Source organism: Ictalurus punctatus, chromosome 21, assembly GCF_001660625.3.
Source record: "Ictalurus punctatus breed USDA103 chromosome 21, Coco_2.0, whole genome shotgun sequence".
Classification (NCBI taxonomy): domain Eukaryota; kingdom Metazoa; phylum Chordata; class Actinopteri; order Siluriformes; family Ictaluridae; genus Ictalurus; species Ictalurus punctatus.
This window is the reverse complement of record NC_030436.2, coordinates 8,516,385-8,543,694: the sequence shown is the minus strand read 5'-3', so window position 1 is coordinate 8,543,694 and position 27,310 is coordinate 8,516,385. Positions and strand designations below refer to the sequence as shown.

General features: G+C 38.7%; 1 protein-coding gene across 3 annotated transcripts in view; it reads left to right on the top strand.

The window, feature by feature from the left end:
- arhgef10la (Rho guanine nucleotide exchange factor (GEF) 10-like a) overlaps positions 1–27,310 on the top strand; it is a 147,626-nt gene that overhangs the window by 95,590 nt on the left and 24,726 nt on the right. For all 3 annotated transcript variants that reach the window (XM_053674184.1, XM_053674185.1, XM_053674183.1), the window contains 2 exons: positions 706–827; positions 22,089–22,175. In XM_053674184.1, coding sequence (XP_053530159.1) covers positions 706–827; positions 22,089–22,175 — 209 coding nt within the window. The remainder of the gene's footprint in view (positions 1–705; positions 828–22,088; positions 22,176–27,310) is intronic.

The window sequence follows — 27,310 nt, the reverse complement described above, 5'->3', positions numbered from 1 at the left end:
CACATACCCTTCTGGGTTCCATTGAATTTCAAAATGTATATTTGGTGAACTGCACAGAGAAAATTGTCATTTTTTTTCTGCAAGGTCATATAATAAATGATTCTCAGGGTCCTGAGTCTTTCATTTCATTCAGTTGCTGTTGCCAGGCTTCGTCTAGTCTGGAATGTTTATCTGTGTGTGTGTGTGTGTGTGTGTGTGTGTGTGTGTGTGTGTGTGTGTGTGTGTGTGTGGGGATTGGATAAATCATATTTGCCATTACGTTTGCACAACACCTACCTGTTCTAGTGGCCAGTGAGTCCTTGGAAGTTTTGTTCATGACTGAGATTCCCTCTTTCATTTGATTCAGTAAATCTTTTTATTCAAAATCAAGATTAACTTGGTTAAAGAGTGTCAATTATTAATTATTAAAAAGTGTGGGTAATGACACAAATTGTAAATAAGTAAGCAAGATGTTCAATCAGGCTGTACTTCAATTTGAGCAAATGAATCAGTGAATGAATCTGAATGAATCCTTTTGCTGAATGATCTCAAATGACTCATTCGGGGGACACTCAGAAGTGTCAAATGTTGAATGTTTTCAGCTCTAGAGTGTAATTTGTCAGAGTTGTCCATACACACCCACACACACACACACACACACGCTCCTCTGCTTCTTGTTCCATTTGATTTCATCATTTCATGATTCATTTCATCTTTCCCATTCAGGGGAAGAAAACACACCTGGCTGGATCTGTGCAGAAGATGACTGGAGGACAAAGGCTCCACTCTGGTGTCCACTGCTTGCCTGTCGTATGCCTGTCTTCACCTCAAAAGTCCAGGACTGTAAGGTTAGCAACTGCCAATATCTTGACAGGTCTTGTGTGTGTTCATACTTGGTTGCACTGCGAGATTAGAAACTATGGACCATTGGAAACAAAACTTTGTTTTGAACTGTACTTTAAAAAAAAAAAATTGATTAGCAGAAAGTTGTGCTTTTTTTTGTTTTTAAGACAAATGTCCCTGGTCATTCCTCTGCGAATTCTGCCATTTCTAGCCTGAGGAAATTGAAACTGTGCACCAGCACCTCCTTTAAAGGTGCGGTCGGAGTGTAGGAATGCCTTGCAAGAACATGGCAGACTTGTGAAATGATAAGTTGACACCGAAATCTTGCCAGAGAAACTGGCTGGAGAGAAAGTGGCAATCGATAACGGCTGTTAAGCCTGGTGAGTCTTTCATAGATCAAAGCCTGAACTTGAGTGAGAGACACATTAAAAGTGCTTTCGTGGTCAGTCAGAAAGGTATAAAATCAATTTGTACTGTCTGTAAGATGATAGCACAGACTACATTTTCAACCGTAACGTTGTTACGGGACTTGCCTCTGTGTTGCAGGATGAGGCGCCAAATTACCATTGCCTCCATGGGAGGATGTTATAAAGTGATCATGCAATTACTTTAATGACTATGGGACACCTGAGCATAAATCAATGTGCCTGCATTAAATTAAGGTTCCGTGCTTCAACCCAATAGCCAGGAAGTTGAGGGCTAAGAGAACTCTAGATCTGCAGGAACTCAAACTCTTTCCAAGAAATCATTTTTATACACAGTACCATTGCCCAAGTTCTCGATGTAGTTCTGTTCTATATACTGTATGTGCGTACTTAACAGTTCATATGAATGTGCTCTTTTTTAATACATTTTTATTTCTATGGCAGATGCTCCATATAAATGGATTTTAAAATGTGTGTAATCATTGATAGGGTGAAGTATTCTGTGAGGAAGCCCTTTCGGAAGGAGTCTCCATTGCCAGTAACACTTAATAATTAAATAGTGTAAAAAATAATAGTGAGAGGTAAAGCTAATGCTCACTAGAGTTCACTAAGGCTGTAACCAAATTTGACTGTAATCCATTTTTAAACTATTATATAAATCTATTAATATAATTATGTAATTATTAATTACACATGTTCTTGTTTGGGTTGTTTTTTTTTGTTTTGTTTTGTTTTTTTAACAAGTACTTTCCAAATCTTGTGACCTTTTTCCAATGAATGAAGTTTTTAACCAATGAATGAAAGAGTTTTCTGGGTATGCTTTCAGCCCTACATGTCTCTCAGTCATGATTGTTTTTCTTGGCTTTCTGGTTAATTTAATTATGAGTTCTGTGAAACCAAACCTCACAGCAAATAAAGCAAACGTAAAAATGACAGCAGCACTTAAACACTCCATATTCAATCAAGTTAATGAAATTTGCTGTATTTGAGGATTTAACACAATGTACTGAACCGTCATGGCAGGAAAAGAATACCCATTGTTTATTCAGAAGAGGATGAGGTGAGCCACCACCAATTTGCCCCTGAAATCCACTCTATTCGAGGACAGATGGTGGCATCTTAACTGTCGGATTGTTGGTTAGCATTTGTGGCTTTGCTGAGAAGGAGTAATAAGGTAAATGTGGATTAATATGAGCCAGGCTGCCAGGAGAGACATTTCTCACGGACAGAAGGTGGGTTTAGAATGAATTATTGGAATTATTGTTCCACCAAGTGACTCGAGGGAAAGGTTTAGTCAGCTCTACCTTTTCCCAATTTCCTTCAATGTCTTTGTTTTTTTTTTTTTCATCTCCAACCTCACCCTGCTAGTGGGCTGAATTATTCCATGCCAAAGCCTCCAAACATCTTTCTTCAATCTTGGCAGCTGTCTGACTTGGCAAAGTGTTCGTTAGTGCAAGGAAGGGAAACATCTGCGTCGTGGGGATGGCGAATGTTAACGACCAAGATTAAAACAAATGTGGCCAGAGGGGATCAGGGCTTTCACCATTGTAATATGATTGCAGCTTGACTGTTATCTTGGGGTCATGTGAGGAACAGTGGTAGACCACAGCACAGTGGTAGACACAACAGATAACAGTTTCAGAGGCTTCTTTATCCAAAACTCACATGGTCCCCCAGTCAGGATCTGCATTTCTGTACCTTTCAACTGTTGCATATGGAATCATTTCTAATAAGAACATGGTATACCATTGAAGCTGGATGTAGTAGTGATTAACGTGAAGAGTTCTCATATTAGCAATTTCACTGGTTCAATCCAAGTTGGCTCTGAACTCATCTTTTCCATTCCGCCAGCTTTCATCTCAACATCAACAACTGACCATTAAGTCGTCTGGCATTATGTTTTCATTGCCCGGACTTTATTAAACAGACTCAGAGCTCGTCTCTTAACTTCTGAGAAAACACTTCACCAGAATTGACTTCCGCTACATATTGAGTGCCTCACAGAACTATGAAAACTTCTTTATTCTGTTTAGCTCTTATTTGAAAGTACTTTTATACCTCAGGGATTTCATCATGGTTTCTTTGAAGTGAATGATGACATGGAAAAAAAAAGGGGGATTTTGGAAAAATCAGGCATCTTTTTTTTTCAGTGTAGGTCTCATGTGGAGAGATGTTGACTTTGAAGTAACAGAGGATGAGACTATCCAGTTAGGTTTTAACCCAAAACTGGGATGTTATATGTTTGGGATGTAATATGGATACAGATGGGTGACAAATTAAAGGAAAACTTGAAAGTCCAGTGCCAATTTGTCGGCATGGTTTGGGCCCAACACAATTATTAAACCACCAGCTGAGGGAGTCTCTTTTGGAAGAACATTGTACATTGCTCCTTTACTGTTCCAAGGACTTGAAGAGTCAATGTCATGGTGCACTGAAACGGTTCTGATGGCTCTTGGTGGCCCAGCACCTTTCTTTGTGGTACTAACATACATTCTTCTTGGTTTTCTTTGTAGCGGAAGTGACCTTAAATCTATTTCATTTATTAATTTCCAGGAATGTTTTTCTGTCTTCTCATCCCAGCTCAGGATTGAATTCTTTTTTTCGATTTAGCATGACTTCAAATAAATTGAAAATTGTTAGCTACTTCCATGTAATTGTATAAATAGAACATATCTGAATTAGACAAAATGTCAAAATTTTGGAAAATAAAGTAAGTAAGTCAATACAGACTTCTTTGCCAGAGGTCTAGCCAAATGGGGTAGCCAAGTTAGACCCACTGACATCATGTGGCTCCCCTTTCTACATTATGTATGGCCTTCATAGGATCCCTATCAGACATTAAATGCACACAGCTAAGTAATAGTTATAACATTAGGCTATATCTTAAGAAATATGCTAATGTCATGAATTTAATATCATTAGATAGTCGTAGCTAACTGAAGAATTCCAATGTTTACCCCACCCTAGATAGCCACCCCAATACAGTGACTGGGTCTAATCTGACCAGTCCATAGTAAAAGGTATGGGTATGCCCATCAAGAATAGGTGTGAATACTCTTACTTTGTTTTCCCATATTAAATGATATTTTTAATACTTTAGATATGTTCTAAATGAGATACTAATCAGAACTTTGTGACAGTGCCAGAACTTTATCTTCGGCTGTCATTGGTCACAGTGACACTAAGTCAGCTGTCACAGCTGCTACGCATTGTAAGACCACCAGTCTCAACTAACGTCCAAATAATTCTTTGACGATATGCATTGTTTGTTTGTGACAGCAATATCAGGATGAAATCATACAATGTAAACCCGGCTTAAGGCAGCTAAGGAATCAGATGGGAGGCTCACAAAAAGGAAGTTCATCCTGTCAATCGCTTGTGATTTCCGATGTGTTATTAACTCATTGACTTATCGCCATCTGCATCCTCATACGTGATTAGTTTGCAGAGTCATGTCATTATATATCCCTGGAATGGCCTGCAGTGTGGATTACTCGAGGGTGTGCAATCTTTTTGGTCTTTGTTGATCACTCCTGTGTAAGTTGTCTAGCTTTGTGATTGAGTTCTTTGACCATGGCCCTCTGGTGCTCCTATTGTCCCATCACTCCTGCTGATGTTCTGTGTGGTGAGTGAGATGTGTCATGCCTCCACCAGCAGCCCCCAAACTCCTTGACTGACTGCCGACTGCAGATGAGATCGCAGAGTGACACCTCCAGCGATAGCGAACATGCGGGCTGAGTCTATTTATAATGCCAGTTGGAAAGGGACTGATATACGATGCTGATGACTTGCTGCTAGAGGGGGGAGAAGAAACCCACACATCTTGGTCTGATGCATGGCATGACCTGACATGAAATATAGATCAAACATCGTCTCAGAGAAAGGTGCCCTTCTCGTTTCATGCCAGCCCTCTATTGATTTAGGCTTTTCTTGTTGTCTGGTTGTTGTTGTTTTTTTTTTTTTGGAGTCGTCATGATGAAACCTTCCTTCCATTCAGAGCACGTAGAGATGACTCCTTGCTTCCTTTCTTTTAACTCCCGATTTTGTTGTTTTCTCAGCTCCATGATGAGCAGATGCTGCAGAATGGATTAAAAACTCTTCCTTGCACATCTCTTCTCATGTGTTGCGACTCTGCCTCTCTTCTTCTGCAGCACTATATCCCTCTGGCAAACACAAACATGTGAACAGCAGGGGTGCTGAAGAAGTGCCTGCACATGTTTAAGAAGCATCAACAAGACCTGCAGTCATATATCTGCATGCCTTCATCAGGAGGGCTTTGGGTTATTAATTACTGATGCCACAGCCTCCCACCTGCCTGGTACGCCCTGCTTCTCCTCCCTGCCTTGTTATGGATTTGTGTAATTAATGAAGAAGGCCATTGATTTTTCTTTTGTTTTTGGTCCCTGAAGAAGACTCCTTCCATCCACCCCTAATCTGCCAGTTGTTTATTCATACCATGCTACTGTCGCCGAGTTTCAAGGCTGAGTCGGACTGATTTTCCGCCATGTCACCAGGATCAGTAAAGGCCAAAGAAGCATGCCCTCAGCATGCACACTACGTCAGAGATGGAAGGAAGTGTCAATCTGATTCCGTTCTTCACTGTTAGATCACAGCAGGCCTGTCGCCTGGACGGTCACGGCTCAGACCAATGAAAGCTCTGTGGTCATGGAAAGCTCACCAGGATCTCATCACAGCCTGGGGAAAAAGTACTGAATGCTCCTATTACATTTCAGTCACTTTTGCATTAAACAGCCAATATTTGGCCCATGCTACAGGATATTTAGGCCGACTTTAGAGCCGATTTGCCTTTCCTGATGCTGGTGTCCTGAATTCAGGCTGATGTTGACCAATAATTTTCAGCATGCTTCTATGCTAACACCTCGCTACTCCTTTAAGAGCAAAGTGCAGCCAGTTTCAGTAAAGTAACCTTGTAAAAAAATTAATTGTTTCATGAATGCACTGTACTATAACCTAACTATGGAATCTCCCATTTGAAAAAGACTCTTGACTTTCCCTTCATGCTCTGCAAGCCACACAGATGTCTTTACCCATTAAAAAAAAAAAAATCAAAAGTCATGTCTGGACAGGAAAACCTGCAAGGTTGAGATTCTGATCTGTGAGCGTAATCTGAATGTGTGTGGTGGAATAACACTCAACAAACCTCAAACGCTCAGAAGAGCAGCTGACTTCCCTCCATTGTGTAATACAGCACTACAACTTGGCGACAGTTTTTTTATTAGGACTCTCGCCTGAGGATTGCAACCAGGATTTGCTACATTAATCAGAGTGCATAGCCAGCAGCAGCAAAAACTCTTGACGCATCAGTGTGTTCTGGGAGAGAATGCCTCGGTAATGATCCTACTTTTTTTATTTTTTTTATTTTTATTTTGTGGAGTACTTGCCTGCAGTCATCCGAGCTAGACAAACATGTAATGATCTCTCAGGTGAACTTTATTCCCACTGAGCTATTAAAGGGATGTCACAAGTGGGAAAAGGTTTGAAGGGGCATTGAATAGAGCAGAAGGACAGCTGTTCTTTTTTTAACAGCTTGAAAGAATGGATGTGCTACCTAGAAAAAGGCATGCTAATCTATTAATAGGTTGCATTATATAATGTTACAACTCTGGATTTGTGGGGGCATCTGATTAACTAGATACTTTCCTTGTTGTCCTGGGCTTGAAGTATAGGCACATCCACCTCTCCATGCACTTTTAACCAGTAGAGGGCAGTGTGACTCTGGTGTGTAGGTAATGGCGGTAGTACTGCACCAATGCAGAAGTGCGAGGTCATCTGTATAGGGGCTGATCTGTTGCTTTGACAGTTACGTGCTAATTACTGGACCTCATCCCTGCTCCAAAAGTGCCTTGAGCATGGCATAAAGTGTCTTTCCCTCCATTCCCCCACTCACTATCACCTCATTCTTATTGAGTGAGCAGGCAGCCACTAATATAACCTTGACGAGAACGGGAAAGCGCAAGCAAAATGTGCTAATTTAAACGTCAGCACTCCGTTTGACTTACCCTTAACAGCATGAGTATACTTTATGAGAACAGTGCTTCACCGCACCCTGCTAACGCCTCGTCTTTTGTTTACCACACTCCTGCGAATTTCCTCGCTTCATACCCTCCTCCTGCTCCTCGATGCTAATTACACTGTCAGTCCTCTCCACCTGATTACACCACATGGACCACTGGATAATGTCAAAAAATTAAATGCCTCAGTGAAAATCAATTGTCTTGTAGAGTAGGGCACTCAGTTTGTGACTGGGTGAGGTAAATATGTCCTCTGGTGAAAACTGCGGCAACTTGAAGTGTCCCATCTTCCACAAAAAACCCCCCAAAAACGTTTCATTTGCATTTCGCCATCACCAAAGGCTGATAAGGTAGATGCTCTGGAACAAAACAGCAGAGGATTAGGTGATATAAGCTCCATTCCATTCCTTATCAGGGCTTGATTAGTAGTGGTGCTTTGTAATTGAGATTACTGTGAGCTGAATATTAAACTGCTTTTCTTTGGGCATTGCTAGGAAGGGCGAGCATCCTTGATTTGTGTTGGCTGCTTGACAACACTTCCTGCTTCACCACAGGGGCCTAAGGACCTTTTATTCTCTTCTCTCAGTCATCGGATCAAGAAGATTAACCACACGTCCTTCTCTTAGCCTTCACATCTGTTGTTTTCTGCCAAACCCGACCTGGCATTTCCCTGTCAGGTTCTGGAGGCTAGCCGACATTCTCACACTTTAGCATCTCCTGGTTTCATGCTTGGCATGAAATAAAAGAATGGTGTGAAACAGAGGGACTCCTGGCTCCCAGTCCTCTCTTTATCCCCATTATATATAACTCCAATTTGGCATTGTTGTGCTGTGTCAGAATATTGGTGCCAGGAGGGATGATGAAACACTCTGAGTCTCTCATTGAATTAACTGGACGCATCATAATCAGATGCACCAAACATAATAATAATAAAAAAATCAGTCCACACATGAATATGAATGTGGCTTTGTGATATGCTGGCAATGTCAGATGCTGCTCAGAGCACTAATATGCTGAAACACTTGCTGAATTTCTGCCGCCTACTAATGATATGATGTCTGTGATAATAGCCAAGGCCTGTTAAAGAATACCTTGAAACAAATTAAATATGTTTATATCGAATATTTATCATGTGTTTAGTGATTCTGCTGCTGATTTGTTGGTTGGTCTTGTATTTTTGTTATTCCTGTTAGAAGATAGAGGACACAGGGGACATTCATGGCAAAGTGCAAAAGTTCTTAGCTCTGTCCTGAAGACTTTCCTGTGGGGTAAAACTTACCATTACAAAGTGCTGATACTGGATACTCCTTCCTTCAACAGTGCTCTTCAGACTCTTCAGAATAGTTCAATAAAGGGTTAAGGTTATGAAGCCTAATAATGCCAATCTATGACGGCTAACACCAGTGATTTCGGTTGTTCCACCAAAATCTGCTTATTTCAACCTGGATACACTTGTTGGTTTGAATAAGATACTATATGACAACAAATAGCAGGCAGGTGCATGGTATTCTGTTTGACAGGCCGCCATGAAGCTTTCAGACTCCTTGGTGGTGTTTATGAAGGAGGAACTGCAGCTGTCTGTATTAATTCAGTTGAAGTGGAACCACAGTGCTTCTGATGCTGCTTGCCAACACACTGTCGCTAGTTTGTATTCCTCCCCTCTACACCCTTGTATCGAATTCCTATAGGCTAAAGGACCGCTAATCGCAGAGTGCATGCAGCAGAATGTTAAAAAACACCCACGTATGGCTTTAATGTAAAGTTTCTCCCTGTCAACTCCTGCTTCACATTCTTTGCTTTTAAAATACTTGAAGAGTAAGAAATGAAGCAGCTCTAGTTTGGCCATGAGTAAGGCAAAAAAAAAAGTCAGTGCAAAATGCATTAACAAATTAACTTTATGTGAAGTTGAGTTCCCTTTCAAAGGGAGCTCAATGTTGCGTGAGCTTCACGCAGTTGGAAGCACCATCGCGCGGGACTGGTATCTGAAGCTTGTACAACATCATGCCTATTTATAGGCCTGCCATGATCAGGTGAAGTGGCAATTAAGCACATCGCATGATAAAAAACGGCACCCGTGAACTGCACTGTCAGCCTTATCATCTTCAGTGAGACTGCATGTCGGTCATTTGTGTAATGCTCACAAAAAGACTCTTTGTTTCCTCTCTATCTTTAAAAAAAAAAGGAAAGAAAAACCTCTTTACTTTTCTGTCCCTTTAAAAAAAAAATGTGAGAGAGAATTCAGGAAGTGTGTCACACGGGGAGGATGGACTCACACGGGGAGGATGGACACACACTGCTGTATGAAGTGTCTAGGGGTGGAGCATGCCAGGGCAGCCTCGGGAGGTTTGACTGTGTGCATTGTGAACACCTTACAATTAGGCAGCTCCGCTCGCAGCTCGCTCTCTTCTCGGATGAAAGGAGTTGGGTTTCAGAGTCTCACGGATCTGGGCCGGCCACTTGTGAGGCAGCCAGCTGGCTCAGGCCCTGGGGATCTGGTATGGATCTGGAAGAGGACCCGTAGAAAAGCACTGCTCTATCTCTTGCTCTGTCTTACGGGTCCGGCTCTGCCGGATTTTGGAGCTCGCATCGCGACTCCTCCTTCCGCTATGGAAAGCCAAAAAAAAAGTACTTTAAGGAGCCAGAAGGGGGTGACATGGCACCAAAAATGGAAAGCAGCTCTCAAGCGTATAAAGAGCTGCTTGAAATGATTACTAAGGCAGTTGAAAAACTAAATCTAGACTGGCCCGGGGAAGAGTAAGTGGCTGTTAGCAGGCTGGACGAGCGCTTTCTCCCCAGTGAAAATAAATCTCCCTCACACTGCAGAAAACGCCCCTTTTGTTCCAGAAGTGCATGATGAAATATCACGCTTCTGGGGAAAACCATGCAGTAGCCATATTTATAACCCCACGAAGTTGGATTATTCGGCCATCAAGGGGAATGAACAGCACGGCTATTTAGCTAAGCCTGCTAATAGGCCAGATCTGAGAATGATCATAAAAGCCAAGCAGACAAAAAGGAATGTTCCTGAGGGGCCGCAGAGGGACGTATCAGGGGATGTGAGGTTGTTAGGCTTACGTTCGCACCCCCTGTTCAGATCGGTGCAACCAGTTTTTCTCTGAGCAAGGGGAAAGTTTTTACCAGTGAATGCAATGTACATTCTGGGCAACTGAAATGTGAGGGCAGACGTCCTGTCAAGGCAGGGGCTGAGGCCCGGGGATTGGTGACTCCATCCAGTGGTGGAAGTGGTAGAGTCCATATGGTGGTGATTTGGCCAAGTGGAAGTGGATGTGTTCACCTCCGAGGAGACAACACACTGCCCTCTGTGGTTCGCTCTCAATCCTTCCACCCCTGACGTCACCAGCTCATAGGTTCTGTTCTCACAACTGAGGTTGTAGAGACCATGTTGAATGCTAGAGCACCATCCACAAGGAAATTGTATGCGCTCAAGTGGCTACTTTTTGTCTCGTGGTGTGAGGAACATTAGCTAGACCCAGTAAACTGCACAATAGCTATAGTCCTGGAGTTCTTACAAGGACGTTTCTCAGCAGGGTTGGCTCCTTCTACAGTCAGGGTTTATGTGACCGCCATTTCGGCCAGCCACGCCCCTATTTATGGAGCCTCTGTGGGGCAAACTCCTCTAACTTCGAGGTTTATGCATGGTGTCAGGTGGCTGAGGCCTTGAGAAAGGCTGAGACCTTTCTCTGGTCCTGGAAGGTCTGTCTCGGGCCCCATTTGAGCCCTAGAGTCAGCCTCAGAGAAGCTTCTGACTCTAAAGGTAGCTCTTCTGCTGGCCCTGACATCTCTCAAGTGAGTAGGAGATCTACAAGCTCTCTGCTGCCCCTTCCTGCCTTGACTTTGCCTCTGGACTAGCCAAAGCCTTCCTATATCCTCGGCTGGATTATGTTCCTAAAGTACCTACATCTGCTGCAGTAGTGTTGCAGGCTTTCTGCCCTCAATCGGAACTTGAGAAATTGCACCTACTGTGTCCAATAAGGGCTTGCTGTACTTATGTACACCGCTCTGGCCAGTGGCATAAGTCTGAGCAGCTACTGGTCTGCTTTAGTGGCAGCAGTAGAAGTGATGCTGTGTCAAAGCACCACATCTCTAATTGGATAGGGGAAGCAATCGCTATCACTTATGAGACACACAGTCTTGCTACGCCTCTGGGCATAAGGCCTCATTCCACTAGGGGGTTCACCTCCACGAAGGCTTTGTCCAAAGGGGTACCATTACACGATGTCTGTGTTGCGTCGGGGTGGTCTACACCACACAAATTCATTCAGTATTACAGCCTGGATCTACATTCTACACTGGGCTTGAGTGTCTTGCAGTGACCCTCGGGCTCGGATCTTTTGAACAGGCCATGCCCTCAGTATGACAGAGTGGGTATTCTTGTTCCCACAGCGTGAGACTCATAGAACGTTGAGTTCCCTTTGAAACGGAATGTCTGGGTTACACATGTAACCCTGTTCCCTGAGAAGGGAACGTGACGTTGCGTAGCTTTGTCATACTGGGGCATACCTGTGAATTGTATCTTCACTTCAGATAATAGAGGCTGATGGCTTGGTTCATACTTGCCGTTTTTATATCACGCAACGTGCTTAATTTCCATGTCACCTGATCATGGCAGGCCTATAAATAGGCATGATGTTACTCAAGCTTCAGATACCAGTCACATGCGAGGGGGCTTCCCACAGCGTGATGCTCACACAACGTCTCGTTCCCTTCTCAGGGAACAGGGTTACATGCGTAACCCAGACATTCTTGGTTTGGTGATGTGTTTATGCTGTTATGTTTTTAGTTTGCTGTTGTGTTTCTCATTTGGTGATGTGCATTTAGTTTAGCTGTTTTTAAAATTTGATGTTTTAGATTTAGTTTTGCTGTTATGTTTTTGGTTTTGCTGTTGTATTTCTGTACTAGCTGTTGTATTTTTCGTTTTGCTCTTGTCCTCCTTGGCTTTGTTGCGTTTTTAGTTTTGCTGTTGTGTTTTGAATTTTGATATTGTGTTTTAACGGATTTGAGGGCCACCACCAGTTTCCCTGTCTGGTTGTGAGTAGCTTAGCCTGAGTGCTATACCTTAATTTCCTTTGAATCGTGAGTCTGCGCTTTGCTCTCCTTGCTTCCTTTAGCCTGTGGCTAGTGACGAGGGAGGAAGAGTGTGGAGGTGGACATCAGAACCAGGCAATTATCCGTTAATAACCAACACAAAAGCTGTTAGTTTTTGCTAGTGTGTGGGAGATGCCTGTTATTTTTATTTTTTTTATTTATTTTTTTTATGAAAATTTGAGTGTTAATACAAGTGCATAGTGAAGCTTTCGCCTTTGTGACTCAGACTTTAAAAAAATAATAAATTATTCCTTGAGGTTGCTGCACTCGCCAAACTGTGTGGGTTTACAACCTACCAGAGCTTATTAAAGGCTAATGGTGTGGTGTCCCAGCTTACCATCATGTTCACAATGTATCACTGGATTGTACTTCCAGAGGATTATGAGATTTGATATTAATGTCGTTGCTCATTACTTTGGCACTGGATGAAGTCAGACAGCAGCTTTTAATATTGCATTCAGATGAATTCAATCTGTAACTTGGTACATACCAGGTCTCACCTTTGCTTCAGTGGATAATAATCTGGATACTATATATTTGTACCTTATCTTTTTCTCACACTTTGAATCTCACTGAAATGAAAGCAGGGTTGTAGCTATTATGTGTTTTGAAGTAACTTGCCAGTTGGTAGGAATTTACTCCAAAATACTGCTTAATTAATTAAGTAAGTAAGATTTCAAATGGTTCTTGCTAGTAACCTGAAAAAAAAACACCCTAAAATTAATAATAAATGCTAATGCTAAATACAATAATTAAAAACTCGTAATGAAATAATTATTTTAGTAGTTGTAACTTATTTGAACTAAATTTCAGTCAGTAAAATCCACAGCTAAAAGACACAAATTTTTTCCTAAAAAGCCATAATAATAAATAGAAAGTTTTAAGTGAAACTACTTTTTTTTCATTACATGCTGCTTTCTCCTAGTTAAGCATTTTACAAAATCTTTCAAGTTACTTATAGTGTAATTCTCTCGTTCTACCCCCCCCCCCCTCCCCCCCCCACACACACACAGTGGGGTCCAAAAGTCTGAGACCGCATCGGAGATCTTGGATTAAAAAAAAAAAAAAAGCAAATAAACAGAAGGCTTTATAATTCTGAAATATTTCAAACAAGTACAGTAAATGTTCAATATCTTGTATATTTAATAATCAAGATTCTGTACTATTTCTAGGTTCCTATTAATGCAGGAAAATGTGTGATATTGACCATGTTAACTGCTTGGTATAAAAGATCAGATTTCCCTCATGCCCAATTTTTTCTTCTTTTGAAGCACATGTTCAGATGACATGCTGATGGAGTTGATCTAAAAAAGGTTCATAAGGTTTTGCACAAACTTGTGGAGGCTAGCTCGAGTGCACACAGTAATTAAAGCAACAAAAAAAGGGGACCTACCAAATACTAAGAAACACTGAAATTAAATGTAAATATGTCTAATATATAAGAGCCTAATTTTCATTCAAGCTGTTATGTAAAGTAATATGATTTGTCACGAAAATGGTTGTATTATATTAGACACGAATGAAAAATAGAAGCATTTTTGGTAGTGCTCTCAGACTTTTTAATCTATATATTATATTCATTTACAAATAGATACTAGACATTCTGATTTCATTTTCACTTTCTCCTTAACCATGCAGTGTTAAAATGAAATGTAGTATGAGTGTGCTTGTTTTTTCTTGCACCAAGTGAATACCTAGAACTTAGGGGAGGTACTTGATGAATATACTTGAATGCAGAATGTTTAAAAAAAAAAAATATATATATATATATATATATATATATATATATATATATATATATATATATATATATATGTATGTATGTATGTATGTATGTATGTATGTATATATATATATATATATATATATATATATATATATATATATATATATATATATATATATGTATATGTGTGTGTGTATACATATTTATATATAAGTTAAGTAAATTATGTATAAATTGGACATTATATGAATAGTAATCTAGCATATTCATACACAATGGAAGGGTAAAGAGTGCAGTGAGAATACTTGTGAAACATAAAAATACTTCATCTGTCTTCTTCAGAGCATTAATCACAAGGCAGATGCCTGCTTGTTGATCATCACATCTAATATGCGCCAAATTTAACCACAGCTGAACTAAGAAATGAATGCTTCACAGAAGCCGCAGGAGTGAAATCTAGCCAAAGGTACAAACACTACGTCTGTGTTGGATCCTGATAATGTTAATTGGTTATCGTTAATTCAGTCTCCCTCATCAAACATGGAAAGCGCGGCGACGTAATAACCCAGTCATTTGTAAACTGCTACACATTTTTCTGTTCATCTGACAGCTTGACAATTAAAACGGCAATCTTGCCGCACACAAGGTCACCTCATTAACATTTTGCGTGGTCAAACATCTGTGTGATTTTTTTTTTTTTTTTTTTTTTACCTTTAACCACTTGCCAAATGAATTCTCTCGCATCTCTAACTGTCCTGATGTGGATGTGCTAATAATATTCAGTAACACGTGATGCACGTGTTACTGAATATTATTAGCACATCCACATCAGTTAGATAATCCTAGTTCTTAACAGAATGTGATTCTTTACTTGGTCGGATCGTGGACATTATAATCACCACCAAGATACAACATATGGGCTGCTTTCCCTTGGAGGAACGGGTGGGTCATGTCCCATGTAGGGCACCAGGTCGTGGGTACCACCAGCTGTGAACCTGGCCTCTAGCAGCATTGACAAATCTCTCTTTAATTAGCTCTCACCTGCTTTATCAGCTGCACTGCAAACCCTGAGTCAGATCTTGCTTTCATTTATTCACCTGCTTGCCGTCTTTTATTCTTCTTCTTCTTCTTCTTCATTGCTGTTCCTGGAGCTGAAGGAGCAGCAGATGGGTTTTCAGAGGAAGTCTTGAAGGATGTGTGCTCTGCGAAATTGACTGGGTGGAATGGGGCATCATGTTGATATGTAAATCACTTTCTCACTGCTGATGGATGCACTATGCCAAGAGACTCGGACTGTGCACACATCAGTATTTAGACCTAAGGTGTAACTACAGGCTTACTGTAAGTGCTATTCAGACAGTCTGATCGGACTGTGAGTAAAATAGACGACGCCTGTCTAACTTATGTTGGACAGCTTCTTAAAGTTCCCATGGAATCAAAATTGATGTTCTTGTGGCTTTTAGTATGAATATGTTAAGCTTTAAGGTTATCTATGAGCTTTCAGTTTTTCAACTGTAAGAAGGTTAAGAATGAAATGGCTTGATTTCATTAACTTTGAATAAGGAGTTATTTGTGCCAGCCCACAGCTTTGTGACGGGCATCATTCCCATGATTCCTTCACCTATATTGGGATGTTTGGTGTGGGGTTTGCAAGATACTTTCAATTGGCAGAGACGGTTGTTCCTACCCTTGACACTGTAGGGGCATCGCCTACACAAGTGAATCCAACACATCAATATTGTTTGGGCTCGCATCCATGTTACTAATCGTCAGGTATGCCTTAACCTGGGCTCTGAGGTAAGCAAAATGCTATTGGCTATTTAAAAAGGTGGAAGAGCCACTCGATAAGTCCCACCCTGACTTCCTGTTTGAGTGGAAATGACATCAAAACATCAAATAACCCTGCGCATGACGGGGCTTTAGCCTTAATCAGAGACATTGCTTATCACGGAGACAATTTTTTTAAATGTATAAAATGATGAACAACCCTTACTTAAAGAGAGCCATAAGCATATCATCTTATTAACATTGATATTATTAATAGTATTTCATCAATTTGACTCAAGATAAATTAAAAGTGCGATAATGTATAGCGTATATCCTGTGCACGTATTACAATTTCCTGTACAATTGTGAAATTAGTGCGTTCCCATCTTCTCATTTTTAAATCCTATTTTTCTTATCTTTTTATTTTTTTTTAAATTGTTTCTCAATTTTTTTCTACATCATATTACATTTCCACAATGTCCACAGTTCAGTCCACAGTTGCTATTCCTGTTTTTTTGGGAGGCATAAAGCCAAGCACATATGTTCAAAGGTGGTTGTCTAGACACTACTGAAAAAAAAAAAAACTGTCTCAGATGTTTCTACTGAAGAACAATCTAGCCTTCTCAGAGGTGTGACTACATGCAGGTAATTTGCATAGCCTGAATGCTGAGCCCACAAAATCTATATAAGCAGGGACATAACCCAACTCTGAATATGCATAACTTCTGCATATTCTCAATTCATTGTTAAGTTCTACGAAGCCGAAAAATATTTTTTTATTATGTGGTGTCTATGTATGTTAATATTTTCTGAGTGTGTTGATTAACGTAACACCAATCTGTATTTCTCAACTTCAGGTAGAAATGCACTAAATTTTCTGAAACATGATCTGATCATATAGTACATATTAATGTTATTTCTTGCATGCTTATGAATAGTCCCATATCATTAGTTGTTTACATTGTGGGCAAAAGTTATTGCATTGTCATGGATGATTATGGGAAAACTAGAATTTTGTAGCACTGTACTATTCTACATTGAATACTAGGGATACTAACAAATGAACAATATCAGGAAGGTCACCTTTGATTTCATGTCGTCTGGAAGACCTTCTTTTCTTGGGTTATATTTCCATTATTTATAGTGGAGCAGTCTATTCTGTAACTTTGAGGAATTATTCAGTAACTACTGTGAAATTTTGAGAGTGAAGAATGTATATTCGAAGCTGACAATGGCTCCTAGAGGGTTGAGGTCAGAGGTCACCAACTGGTGGACCTCGGTCCAGATGTGGACCCAGCCAATTATTTTCAAGTTCTTGAGAAAAATTACTGTAGCAGCGATGATAAACTGGAGGAAAAATAAATAAATAAATAAATAAACCCTGGTAGTTTTAGTGAGTCTAGTTTTCTAAACATGAACCAGCCCGGTTTTTGTAGCCGATCAGTTGTGGTTTATCCAATCATATGGATTTATAAGCTAGAGGCATCATTTCAGAAATTCAGAAGTTTTAGAATTTCATAGATATCTCATTATATTACAGTTCACTGACAGTAAGGATGGCTTTTGTTGTCTACTTTTTTGCACATAGAAGTATAAGATATTCTCTGTTTGAAAAGATATCTCATCTGTTCAGAGTCTGGTAGCGTGAATGGAATTTTATGTAAATTAACCTTTGCAAATTTTTGTTGAAATTTATGTTTAAGGGCTAGCTAAATAAGTTGTTCGCATATAATTATCAAATTCCATATATTTCAATGGAAATAGATCTTTTGCATTGATACCTGTCAGACAGAAGTAAACCTGATCATGCAGCAGTTCCTCATGGAGAAGTAAAATAACCCCCTCGCTATAGCCGAGATAGACTGAGAGCTGCTATAATTACTCTTACATCTGGACAGCAGTCAGGTGAGATGCCCTTTGTGGATCCAGAATACATTTGTTACTACAGGGAATCATATAGTCCATTTCTGGGGCCTCCAGATTGAATAGACAGCCAGATAGAACAACTTGCTATTCACTGGAGACTGGTCAAAGACAAAGTAATCTCCACCTGCAAAGATTGCTTGCATCTCACACAGCTAGACTCTCGAATGACTCGGACCACCGTGCACTGCTAGTGTGTACTCTTGTCAAGACTGATGTTTGATTACCAATTAAACATATCTGTCCTAGATGGCGAAGGAGAAGATGGAATAAAAATGAGGCCCGGCAGCAGGACAGAATGGGCTGGATGAGTGTGAGTCAACGAGGTGATTCAATATTTAAAAGTGTGTGTGTGTGGGGTTGCTCATGTTGCACAGATGGCCTCAGGCAGTCATCTGACTCACTTTATTTTTGGTGTGTTTGTATTTGCACGTACATTTTGCCGATTGGGGGAGGTGGGGGGGGGGGGGGGGGGGGGCGGGGGGTTGAAGGCGTGATTGATGCCATAAATTGCTTGTGATTGATGCTCACTTTCCTCTGCAGCATCATTAAATGGCATTAAAACTGCACAGATACTGACAAGGCCCCCCACCGCACCCCACACACACACACACACAGACACAGCTCTCTATGACACAATTACGCATACCTTCTGCTCTGCCGCTTCGCTCAGCATTCATTCTCTCATGAAATATTACGATGGAGATACTGTTTGCGGTCTGTGAACATTGTAAAATTCCGTCAATGGTACGGTCCAGGATTGGTGTAGAATTTTTGCTAATTGTACAGCAATCCATAACAACATTGTCCATATCCTTCTGAAACTACAAGCTTAATGTGATGTGCCTTTTAGTATTTATCCCTGCTATTTGTAAGTAGATATTAGCACTTGATAATTATACAGAAAAAAGCAACAGGTGGTAGCTTTAAAAAAAAAAAAAAAAAATTATGCCCTTATATGAGGACAGCATTTTATTTTATTCATTACAATTCACAAGAAAGTCAATGTACCAGACTATATTAACTTTAGTAAAATAACTTTAAACAGTCACAAGCATTTGCAAATGAAAATTCCAGTGCAAACACACACCAGTGTCAGCACACACACATAAGTACCATTCATTCATTCATTGCTTTGAGCTGACAGGAAGGCTACAATAGCGCAAATAACTACTCTTTACAACTGTGGTGAGCAGAAAAGTATATCCTGTCAGCCAAGAACAGGAATCTGAGATTACAGTGGGCACTTACTCACTCAAACTGTAGATAGTTGAAGATTGGAATTTCAGTGAATCTGTGCCCACTGTCCTATTCTAAAAAGTACATAAATAATAATACTCAAAATCACAATAAAAACAACTGTTAACATTCTCCAGTTTAGTAAAATACAAATCTACAGTACAGTATATATGTTTAAAAATGTCTCTTATCATTCTTCAATTAAAAAAAAAAAATCCTACCTACATAATAACACTGTTTCAGTGTTATTATCAAAACCTGCAGGTTTTTAGTTTCTAATCTTTAAAAGAAAAGTCCTTGATTTATTTTCTTGCTTCTTGGTTTTCCTTGATTTATTTTATCACTTTCTTGGTTGTATTTATCCTTTCATGTTAATTGTTTAGAAATTGTCTTTTTGTCGTACAAACAATATCACTCATGTCCCTGCAATAGTCCCAGGTTCTGAATCCTTACAGATTCTCACAGTACTTTGTATTGTTTCCCTTCAGCATTTTTTCATGTTTTAGACCAAATGTAAATGTTTTGCAAAGCACAAAATGGCTGCCAAATTTTTTTTTAACATTACTTTTGTGAACGCAAATTTTAACTGGTGTCCTCATACGTGTTGTGTTAAAATGTCAGATAGATTTGTAAATATCACAAAAAATTACACTATGCAAGAACATGACACGGTACAGTAAGCTGTTATTGGAATATAATCAATGACAATGCAAGGCGGAGTTACTAATACTGTACCACCCTGAAGTTGATTATTTTCCAATAACAGCACACTCTGAAGTCTTTTACTACAGCAATTTAATTAGTCCAGTAACTGGTGTATTAATGATTTTTTTTTTATGAATTAAAATTTTTTAGTACTATTTTCTATAGTTACTGTGATTTAATGTTTTGACCATGCATGAAACAAGTTATCACCCTATAGCAGTTATAAACATTATTATTATTTATTTATTTATTTATTTTTTACCTCACAGGCCTCTTAATTTTTGTCTTAACAAGACAAAAAATGCAGCTTGTCTTGGTACTGTATGAAAAAAGAATAAACACATTAATGTAAACTTGTGATCTGCCTTGCTTTGTGGAATTACTGTGAGAGGTGCTGTTATAGAAAATTAACCAACAGCTTCCGACCAATCAGAATCCCTGCAGAATCGAGCATTCAGCAGGGATGTGGTATAAAGACCGATAACATAGCCTATGATCAGACTTACTGTACAGTGTATATATAACTGTTCTATGATCCTGTGGGTGAAATGATGTGGATTTTCCTACATATAATCATGAACTGCACAACATTATGTTTTAGTAAATCAAATATTCAAATGATATAACATTAATACATAAAAAAAGGAAAAAAAAACACTTGGTATTTGTTTCAATAATTATCAATTTTCTATAATTTATATTTTGCATCAGTATATTTAAGTTATTTATTAAAGCTAAATTTGCATGATGCTGATTTCTTAATGCTGCCACTTTGTCCATTTGGTTTTGAGCAGCAAGGATCTGAAAACATATGAGCAGCAGCTATAGTCACTATAACCCTACTCCCACTGACTCACTCTTTCAAATTACATAAACAAGGTTTAGACCTTAGCGTTCCAACAATACGGACCCTTTTTTTGCAGCAGGAAAGCACCTTGGCCTACCTTCCATTGCTCATTTTATTAGCGCTCTGTGTTTAGCTGCTGTGAAAAGCTCTCAGGCCTACCATTAGCCACTACCTTCTCCAAATGAAAATGCCTTCAGGAGTGCTGGAACAAATAACTATTTTTATTCATGCTCATAAAATTGGACTGCACATGCTAAACATGTAGCAACTGGAGCTCGTTCTTAACCTCAGGCTTTGGTGGAAAAGGCAGGCTTTGCTATACCAAAGGGAATGGCTTTAATCAAAAAGGAAATTATTATTTATAGCACAACATAAAGCTTCAGAGAGACTGGCATCATATCAGATGATGCATTAAACAAAAGAAAACAAAACATCAATATCGCCAATGTTTTTGATTTGTTGGATCAAATGCATTTTCCAGTTGGATTTGTAGGCGTTTGTTCAGTGGAGCAACCACTACTTGGGCCAAAAATGAAATTTACACACTTTTCCACCTTAATTCAACTCATAAATAAGTCTAGGTTACAAAAAAATGTAAGGAAATGTTCATAAAACTACACAAAACCTATATATGCCCCTCCTGAGGACAGAAATAAACCTTCATAGGCATTTAAAAAAAGGTGTGTTGCAGCAAGCATCACATGCTGTAAATTCTGACCTCAAGCAAACATAACTCCGAAGTCAACCTAAATCAGGTGACATAGCTTTTTCTTGACATAAGGTTGTGCTATCATTGATGTACGTACGTAAGTATTATAACTGACTTAGTAGCTCAGTGTACTTACTGTATGATGCTATTGATGTGACGTCAAATATCAAAACCAAACTTTCTCCAAGACTCATGGAAAATATTCATAACTAATACTAACATGTTATTACAGTGACATGGGTATCTGTGTCAAAACCACTACGCCACAGTCTTATAAGCAGGTAAGTTCAAGTTGGCTAATGCCAAGTTCAGAAGACTTTTGGAAGTGCCACCATTGTTCCATTTTCCTATTAACCCTCACTTGGTAAACTATGCCACTTGATGAAGCTGTTATTACATTCTAATGCAGGTTAGTCTGAAAGGTATCATGACATAGATTTCTGTTGACATAATGTTATCAGTTGATTGAGGAGTCAGCTTGACTTCAAAATTGACATATACAGTATCACAGCTGATGTGGGTTTATAAAAAGCTTTTGTAGATTTCATGTAGCCTTATGAACACCATTTTTTTTTTTGGATGACTGAAGCAATTTTCAGATGCTATAATATCTTTTATATTGGGAAAATTGTGTGCATTTTTAATTTTTGGATGAACTATCCCTTTAGGAATGCTCACAGACACTCTGGTTTGAATTCACTTTTACAGTGACATTGAAAATGTATTATTAGAAGATATTACTGCCATTAAAAACAGATTTTTCTTTCTTTTTTTTTTTTTTTTTTAGCTAGAAGCCGCTCTGCACAATCCAGTCCAATGTGCTCTGCTTGGTTTCTCTGCAGCGAGCACGTCGCTTCCTCAGGGATATCTCTGGGTAAGTCACATTAAACCACTTTGTCTGCCTGTGATTGATATATATATATATATATATATATATATATATATATATATATATATATATATATATATATATACTTACATACATACAGGGTGCCCCACATGTCTCCATACATAGGGAACTGTGTTTGTCAGCACCACATCGGTTGTGCGTTCTTCAGTGGATGTTGGTGGACGTCCACTTCTCGGTTGGTCTGCAACATTTTTAGTCTTTGTGAACGTGTTAATAAGTTTGGCAGCATTTGATGTGCTCGCCATGTTTCCTGTTAAAGTCCAGCGCAACCTTGCGACAGCTTCTCGATGCAGTCATGAGAATGATTTCAGTACGTTGTTCTTTTGTCAAAGGCATTCTTAAATGCTATCTGAAAAAAATTACATATAATATAAACTAAGTATGAAAAATTTTCAAAGGCATTTTGCTAAAAAGTGTTATTTTCCCCTGCGTATGGAGATTTTTGGGACACGTGTATATATATATATATATATATATATATATATATATATATATATATATATATATATATATATATATATATATATATATGAAGGCCATAGATCAGCATATAGATTGTACATCTGTAATAGGGGTTCTTGAAACGTTTTACACCCAGGGACCACTTTAAGCACTATAAGCTCAGCAGACCCCTCACTGAACATTATTTAAGTTTGTAAAATAACATTTTGGCTATTTATTTGAGCCATAGATAAATAATGTTTTTATTGAACTTTCCACTGGCAGAACAAGTTGATATTATTTTATGTTTTTGGATTACTAAGGTTTGGATTAAACCCATTCAATTCAAGGGACCAGTCAAACAGGTTAAATACGATAACAACTAAAAAACACAATACAGTAAAATACTTAATTTTTAAAAAAAATATATTTAACATATTATAATATATTCATAACACATTGGTATTTATTTATGAAAATGCATTGTCTATATATTATTGATGAAGGTAAACAAAAGATGTATTGAATCATTTTCACTGTATAATTTCTCAAAATATGCTACCTATGATTAACACCAATTATTTAGCTAAATAGCACTGTATTTTCAAAATGAATTGTAATCATGTGTATAGTACCTTATGAATGCATGTTTTCAATGCATTGATCATTCATTATAGATCGGATGTGTAACTGAAATGACATACTGACATAAGGACATAGGTTACTGCTACAATGTAAGATACTGTGTTGCAATATGTTCTACAGCAAAACATTGCTATATTGGGATAATAAGATCAAACAAGACCCAAGGTTAGAATCTCTAATAACAGTAGTCCCTGCTCATAAAAAATCATTTAAGATCCATAAAGCGAGTCAATATTCAACCTCCTACTACTTTGTTCTATATATAATAACCAAGTAATAACGCTTTTTGAAGTTTCCCATGCTCTCTAGTTTTGTTCAGTTTATCACATAATCCTAAAGTCCACAACAGCTGGACAAATCCAATCAGTGCCCTTAGACACAAAAGGATGCCCTTATCTGTGTGTTTGAGTTAATTGTATTTGGGGATATTCTGGGCAAGACTTGGGGGTGAATCTGAAAGAGAAATTACATCATGGGGTTTTTTGTCTGATTTGGCACCTCAGTCAAGCTTATTTAAATGTTTAGACAAAATAAAAGCTGATTAATGAGGTGACGTCTTAAAGAAAGGTCTAGAGTTGGCCAATGAGAACTAAAATAACTAAAATAAAATACATTTTGAATAGAGTCTAAATGATTAAGGTATTTCAAATGAGTTTACTTGTACATTGAAAATAAAAGAGGCAATTTCCAGCCCAGGCTGTTTAGACCATATTAAATCCAGTCCAGCTCTTATTAAACCCCCCCAAAACTCAAAAGTGATTTAGCAATTTTCTTGCATAAAAGGTAGGTAAAATTTACATACATACCCCTAACCCCCCTTTTGTTATGGCTGATGATATGCTTGTGACGCTTCTATGCCACATTTGGAATTAAATATTTCAATGTAATTTGCTCCCTTTTCTCTTTGGGGCTAATCATAGTTTACAGCGCTACACGCTTAAAAAAACACTGGGTTAAAAACAACCCAAGCTATGTTATTTCTAGCCCAATGGCTTGGCAAATATAGGATAGAACCCATTTTGGGCTAAACTAACCCATCAAGTTGAGTAGTTAATTTTAACCCATCAAATGTTTTTTTTTTTTTTTTACCCAAATGATGTCTTAAATTTTACAAAAATGCTGGGTTAAATTTATTTCATAAATGGGTGAATAATTTCAGGGTTATTTTTACCCTTTGAAAATGTCAAATATGCCACATTATAAACAAACATGTCAACATGGTGTCTCCTTTATTTATACACAAGAAATGTATTGCTAGAGCTGGCAAAGTGGTGTTTATATACAGACTTTGAAGTAAATGACTCAAATAAGTCACATATTTAAGACGAAAACGTCAGATTTTGATCAAAGGAGACGGTTAAAGCATCCAAAGAAAACTGAGTAACTAACTTACGATCCAGTGGGATTACAAACAAGTAAGCCAAAGCTAATGAAGATAGCGGTGCATTTAATGTCATGTAAACTGGACTGTTATCGCACATTTTTGCTTTTTCTAGTGTATAGTAATGGTTTTATAGATAAATATATTGATGCAAACCTTGTTTCTCAAAACAAATCTAACAGTCTTTCCGTGTGAAAACCGCTACCTCCACCTGAGGTGAATTCAAACAGTCTGAGCTGAGTTGATTTGACCCAAGGGGCAGGGCTGAGGTGTCAGGGTGGGGGAGGGGTGCATTGATTCAACTGTCAGTGAAAATGACCCAGCCACTAACTCAGCTGTTGGGTTATATAAAACTACCCAGGAACAACCCAAGACTGAGAAAATAACCCAATTTTAATGACCCAAAAGGCTCAACCCAGCGTTTGGGTAGAAAAATAACGCAGCATTTTTTAGAGTGTAGAACTAAAACATTGCAGTTCAGAAAATGTCAAAATTATATTATATACCGTGTTTGTCATGACTCAAATTTTTAAATAGTTATGCATTTCATCATACTAGCAGTAAAAATACTGTGTGCCTGTTTTTCCAGTCCAATCGACTCAACTTTTAGTTCAAGTCAGTTGTCATTTACTTTACTGGAATTTTCATGCTAGTTGGATAAATGGAGAAAAACAAGAGGGAGGATAAGCCTTCACGCCATGCCGCCTCAATGAGGAACGGCGCTAATCACGCCACACGAGATAGCCCCATGGGATTTTTCTTGTGGCTTTGATCAAATTAATGACATTGCTTATAAGTCACTGAGTCAGGCGTGCTTCCTCCCCTCCTCTTATTTGTCTCTCTCTAGCTTCGTAGCCTCTCGGTACCTGATACTAATTAAAATATTGATTTTTCCTTGAGTACAACACCTTGTCTACTGAGATGTGCAGCTTTCACCCTTCGTTCACTTTATAGACTCAAACAGGCTTTGTTCATTGATCGTTTGACAAAGGAATAGTTTAGGTGTTTACCATGGGACAATTTGTTTAACATTACTTTGATTTTAAATGATCCATCCAGTTATGCTAAAATAAATAATACTCCTCATCTACTGCAAGCTTCATAGAGTGACCAGGTGAGTAGAAAGCCAATTATCTTGAATGGAAAACCATGTGGGATTTTAATATTTATTTTATAGTAGAGGTTATTTTGGCTTCCGGGTTCATACAGATGAACCTTAACCCCAATCAGTAAGCAGATGTGGAAAACCAAAAAAATAACCAGGCCCATGTCCATCATAAAACCTGCCAACCTCCTCAAGTTTTTTTTTTTTTTTTTTTTTTTGTAGGAACTCCACATTTTAAGATAGGACTATGCAAGTATGCATTAAACATTAAACAAGTTTAGCATAGTTAACATTAAACATAGCTAACATAGATCTAATTTTAGGTAATGAAAATAAGAATCTGTAAATAAATATGCTGTTTGTCCTCTTGTGCCAGTCAGCGCAGACATGTTCAAGCAGTTTGAGCAACAGATCAACAGTGTGGAAACATTTCATGGTTTCCCGGAGCTACAGTACATTATATAAACGATTTAGGACTATACTGAAAATGTATTTTTTTGGGGGGCTGAGTTTACAGAGTTTTTCCTCTCCTCCAGCCCTCTTCAGGGTTTGCAGGTCTGCATGAGAGTATCTTTTGTCAGTACTAGTGAGTATATCTTGTGCACAAAAGCTCACTGCGTCACGGTGTTCAAATGTTTGTTCACATGTCAGAAGCTAGTGGATTTTTCAGCCCTCCAAACCCACCACAAAACTGAAGTTCGTTATCAGAAAATCATCTACATGCTTTTGAGTTTTTATTAAGGATTGATGGAAAAATGTTCAGTCATTTATTTTCAGTAAGCAGTTTATCCTGATCAGAGCCTATCCTGGGAATACTGGGCTTAAAGCAGAGATGATATATATTTTATATATTAAATATATTATTTACACAAAGATAAAGAAGAACTGAATCTGCCCATTAAGAGTAAGAGAGAAAATACAGCTCAGATGCCCTGTTCTGCTCCTACGTACTCTCGTCCTCAAATACAGTCTTATTAATTCTGACAATGCATTGGCTTAACGGGAAGCTTTCACAGCTTCCTGGCTGAGAAACAGAGACGAGTCCAGGGCATGATTCCAGATATCTATTCCTCTAAACAAGTAGCGATGAGTTTGTCCATCTCGCTGGATTTAGGGAGGAATTGGATTGAATCCAAGAGAGGATGAGCAGTGCTAACATGGCGATGGGGTGATTTTTAAGGATTTGGACTAAAAGATAAGTCTAGGCTATCTTGTGCAGCTGGTGCTGCAGGCCATTATTTGCTTTTTGTCTCTCTATCAAGTGCATGAGCCTTTAGCTACACGTCCTGTAGCTGTGTTACAAATTATATAAATGATGGTGCAGAAACATCGAGGCAAATTTTCTGTGGCTGAACGCTATATTTAGGCCTCGTGGCTCGCTCTTAGAGATCAGATTAATCTCCGCTGTCCAGAAACATCTTCTCTTTTTTGCCACTGTGCCATTTTGTGAATATTACACTTGGCACTTTGGTTCTTTTCAAGCTTTTGAACTCACTGACAGCTTTTGGTAATTGCTGGATTTAGGGT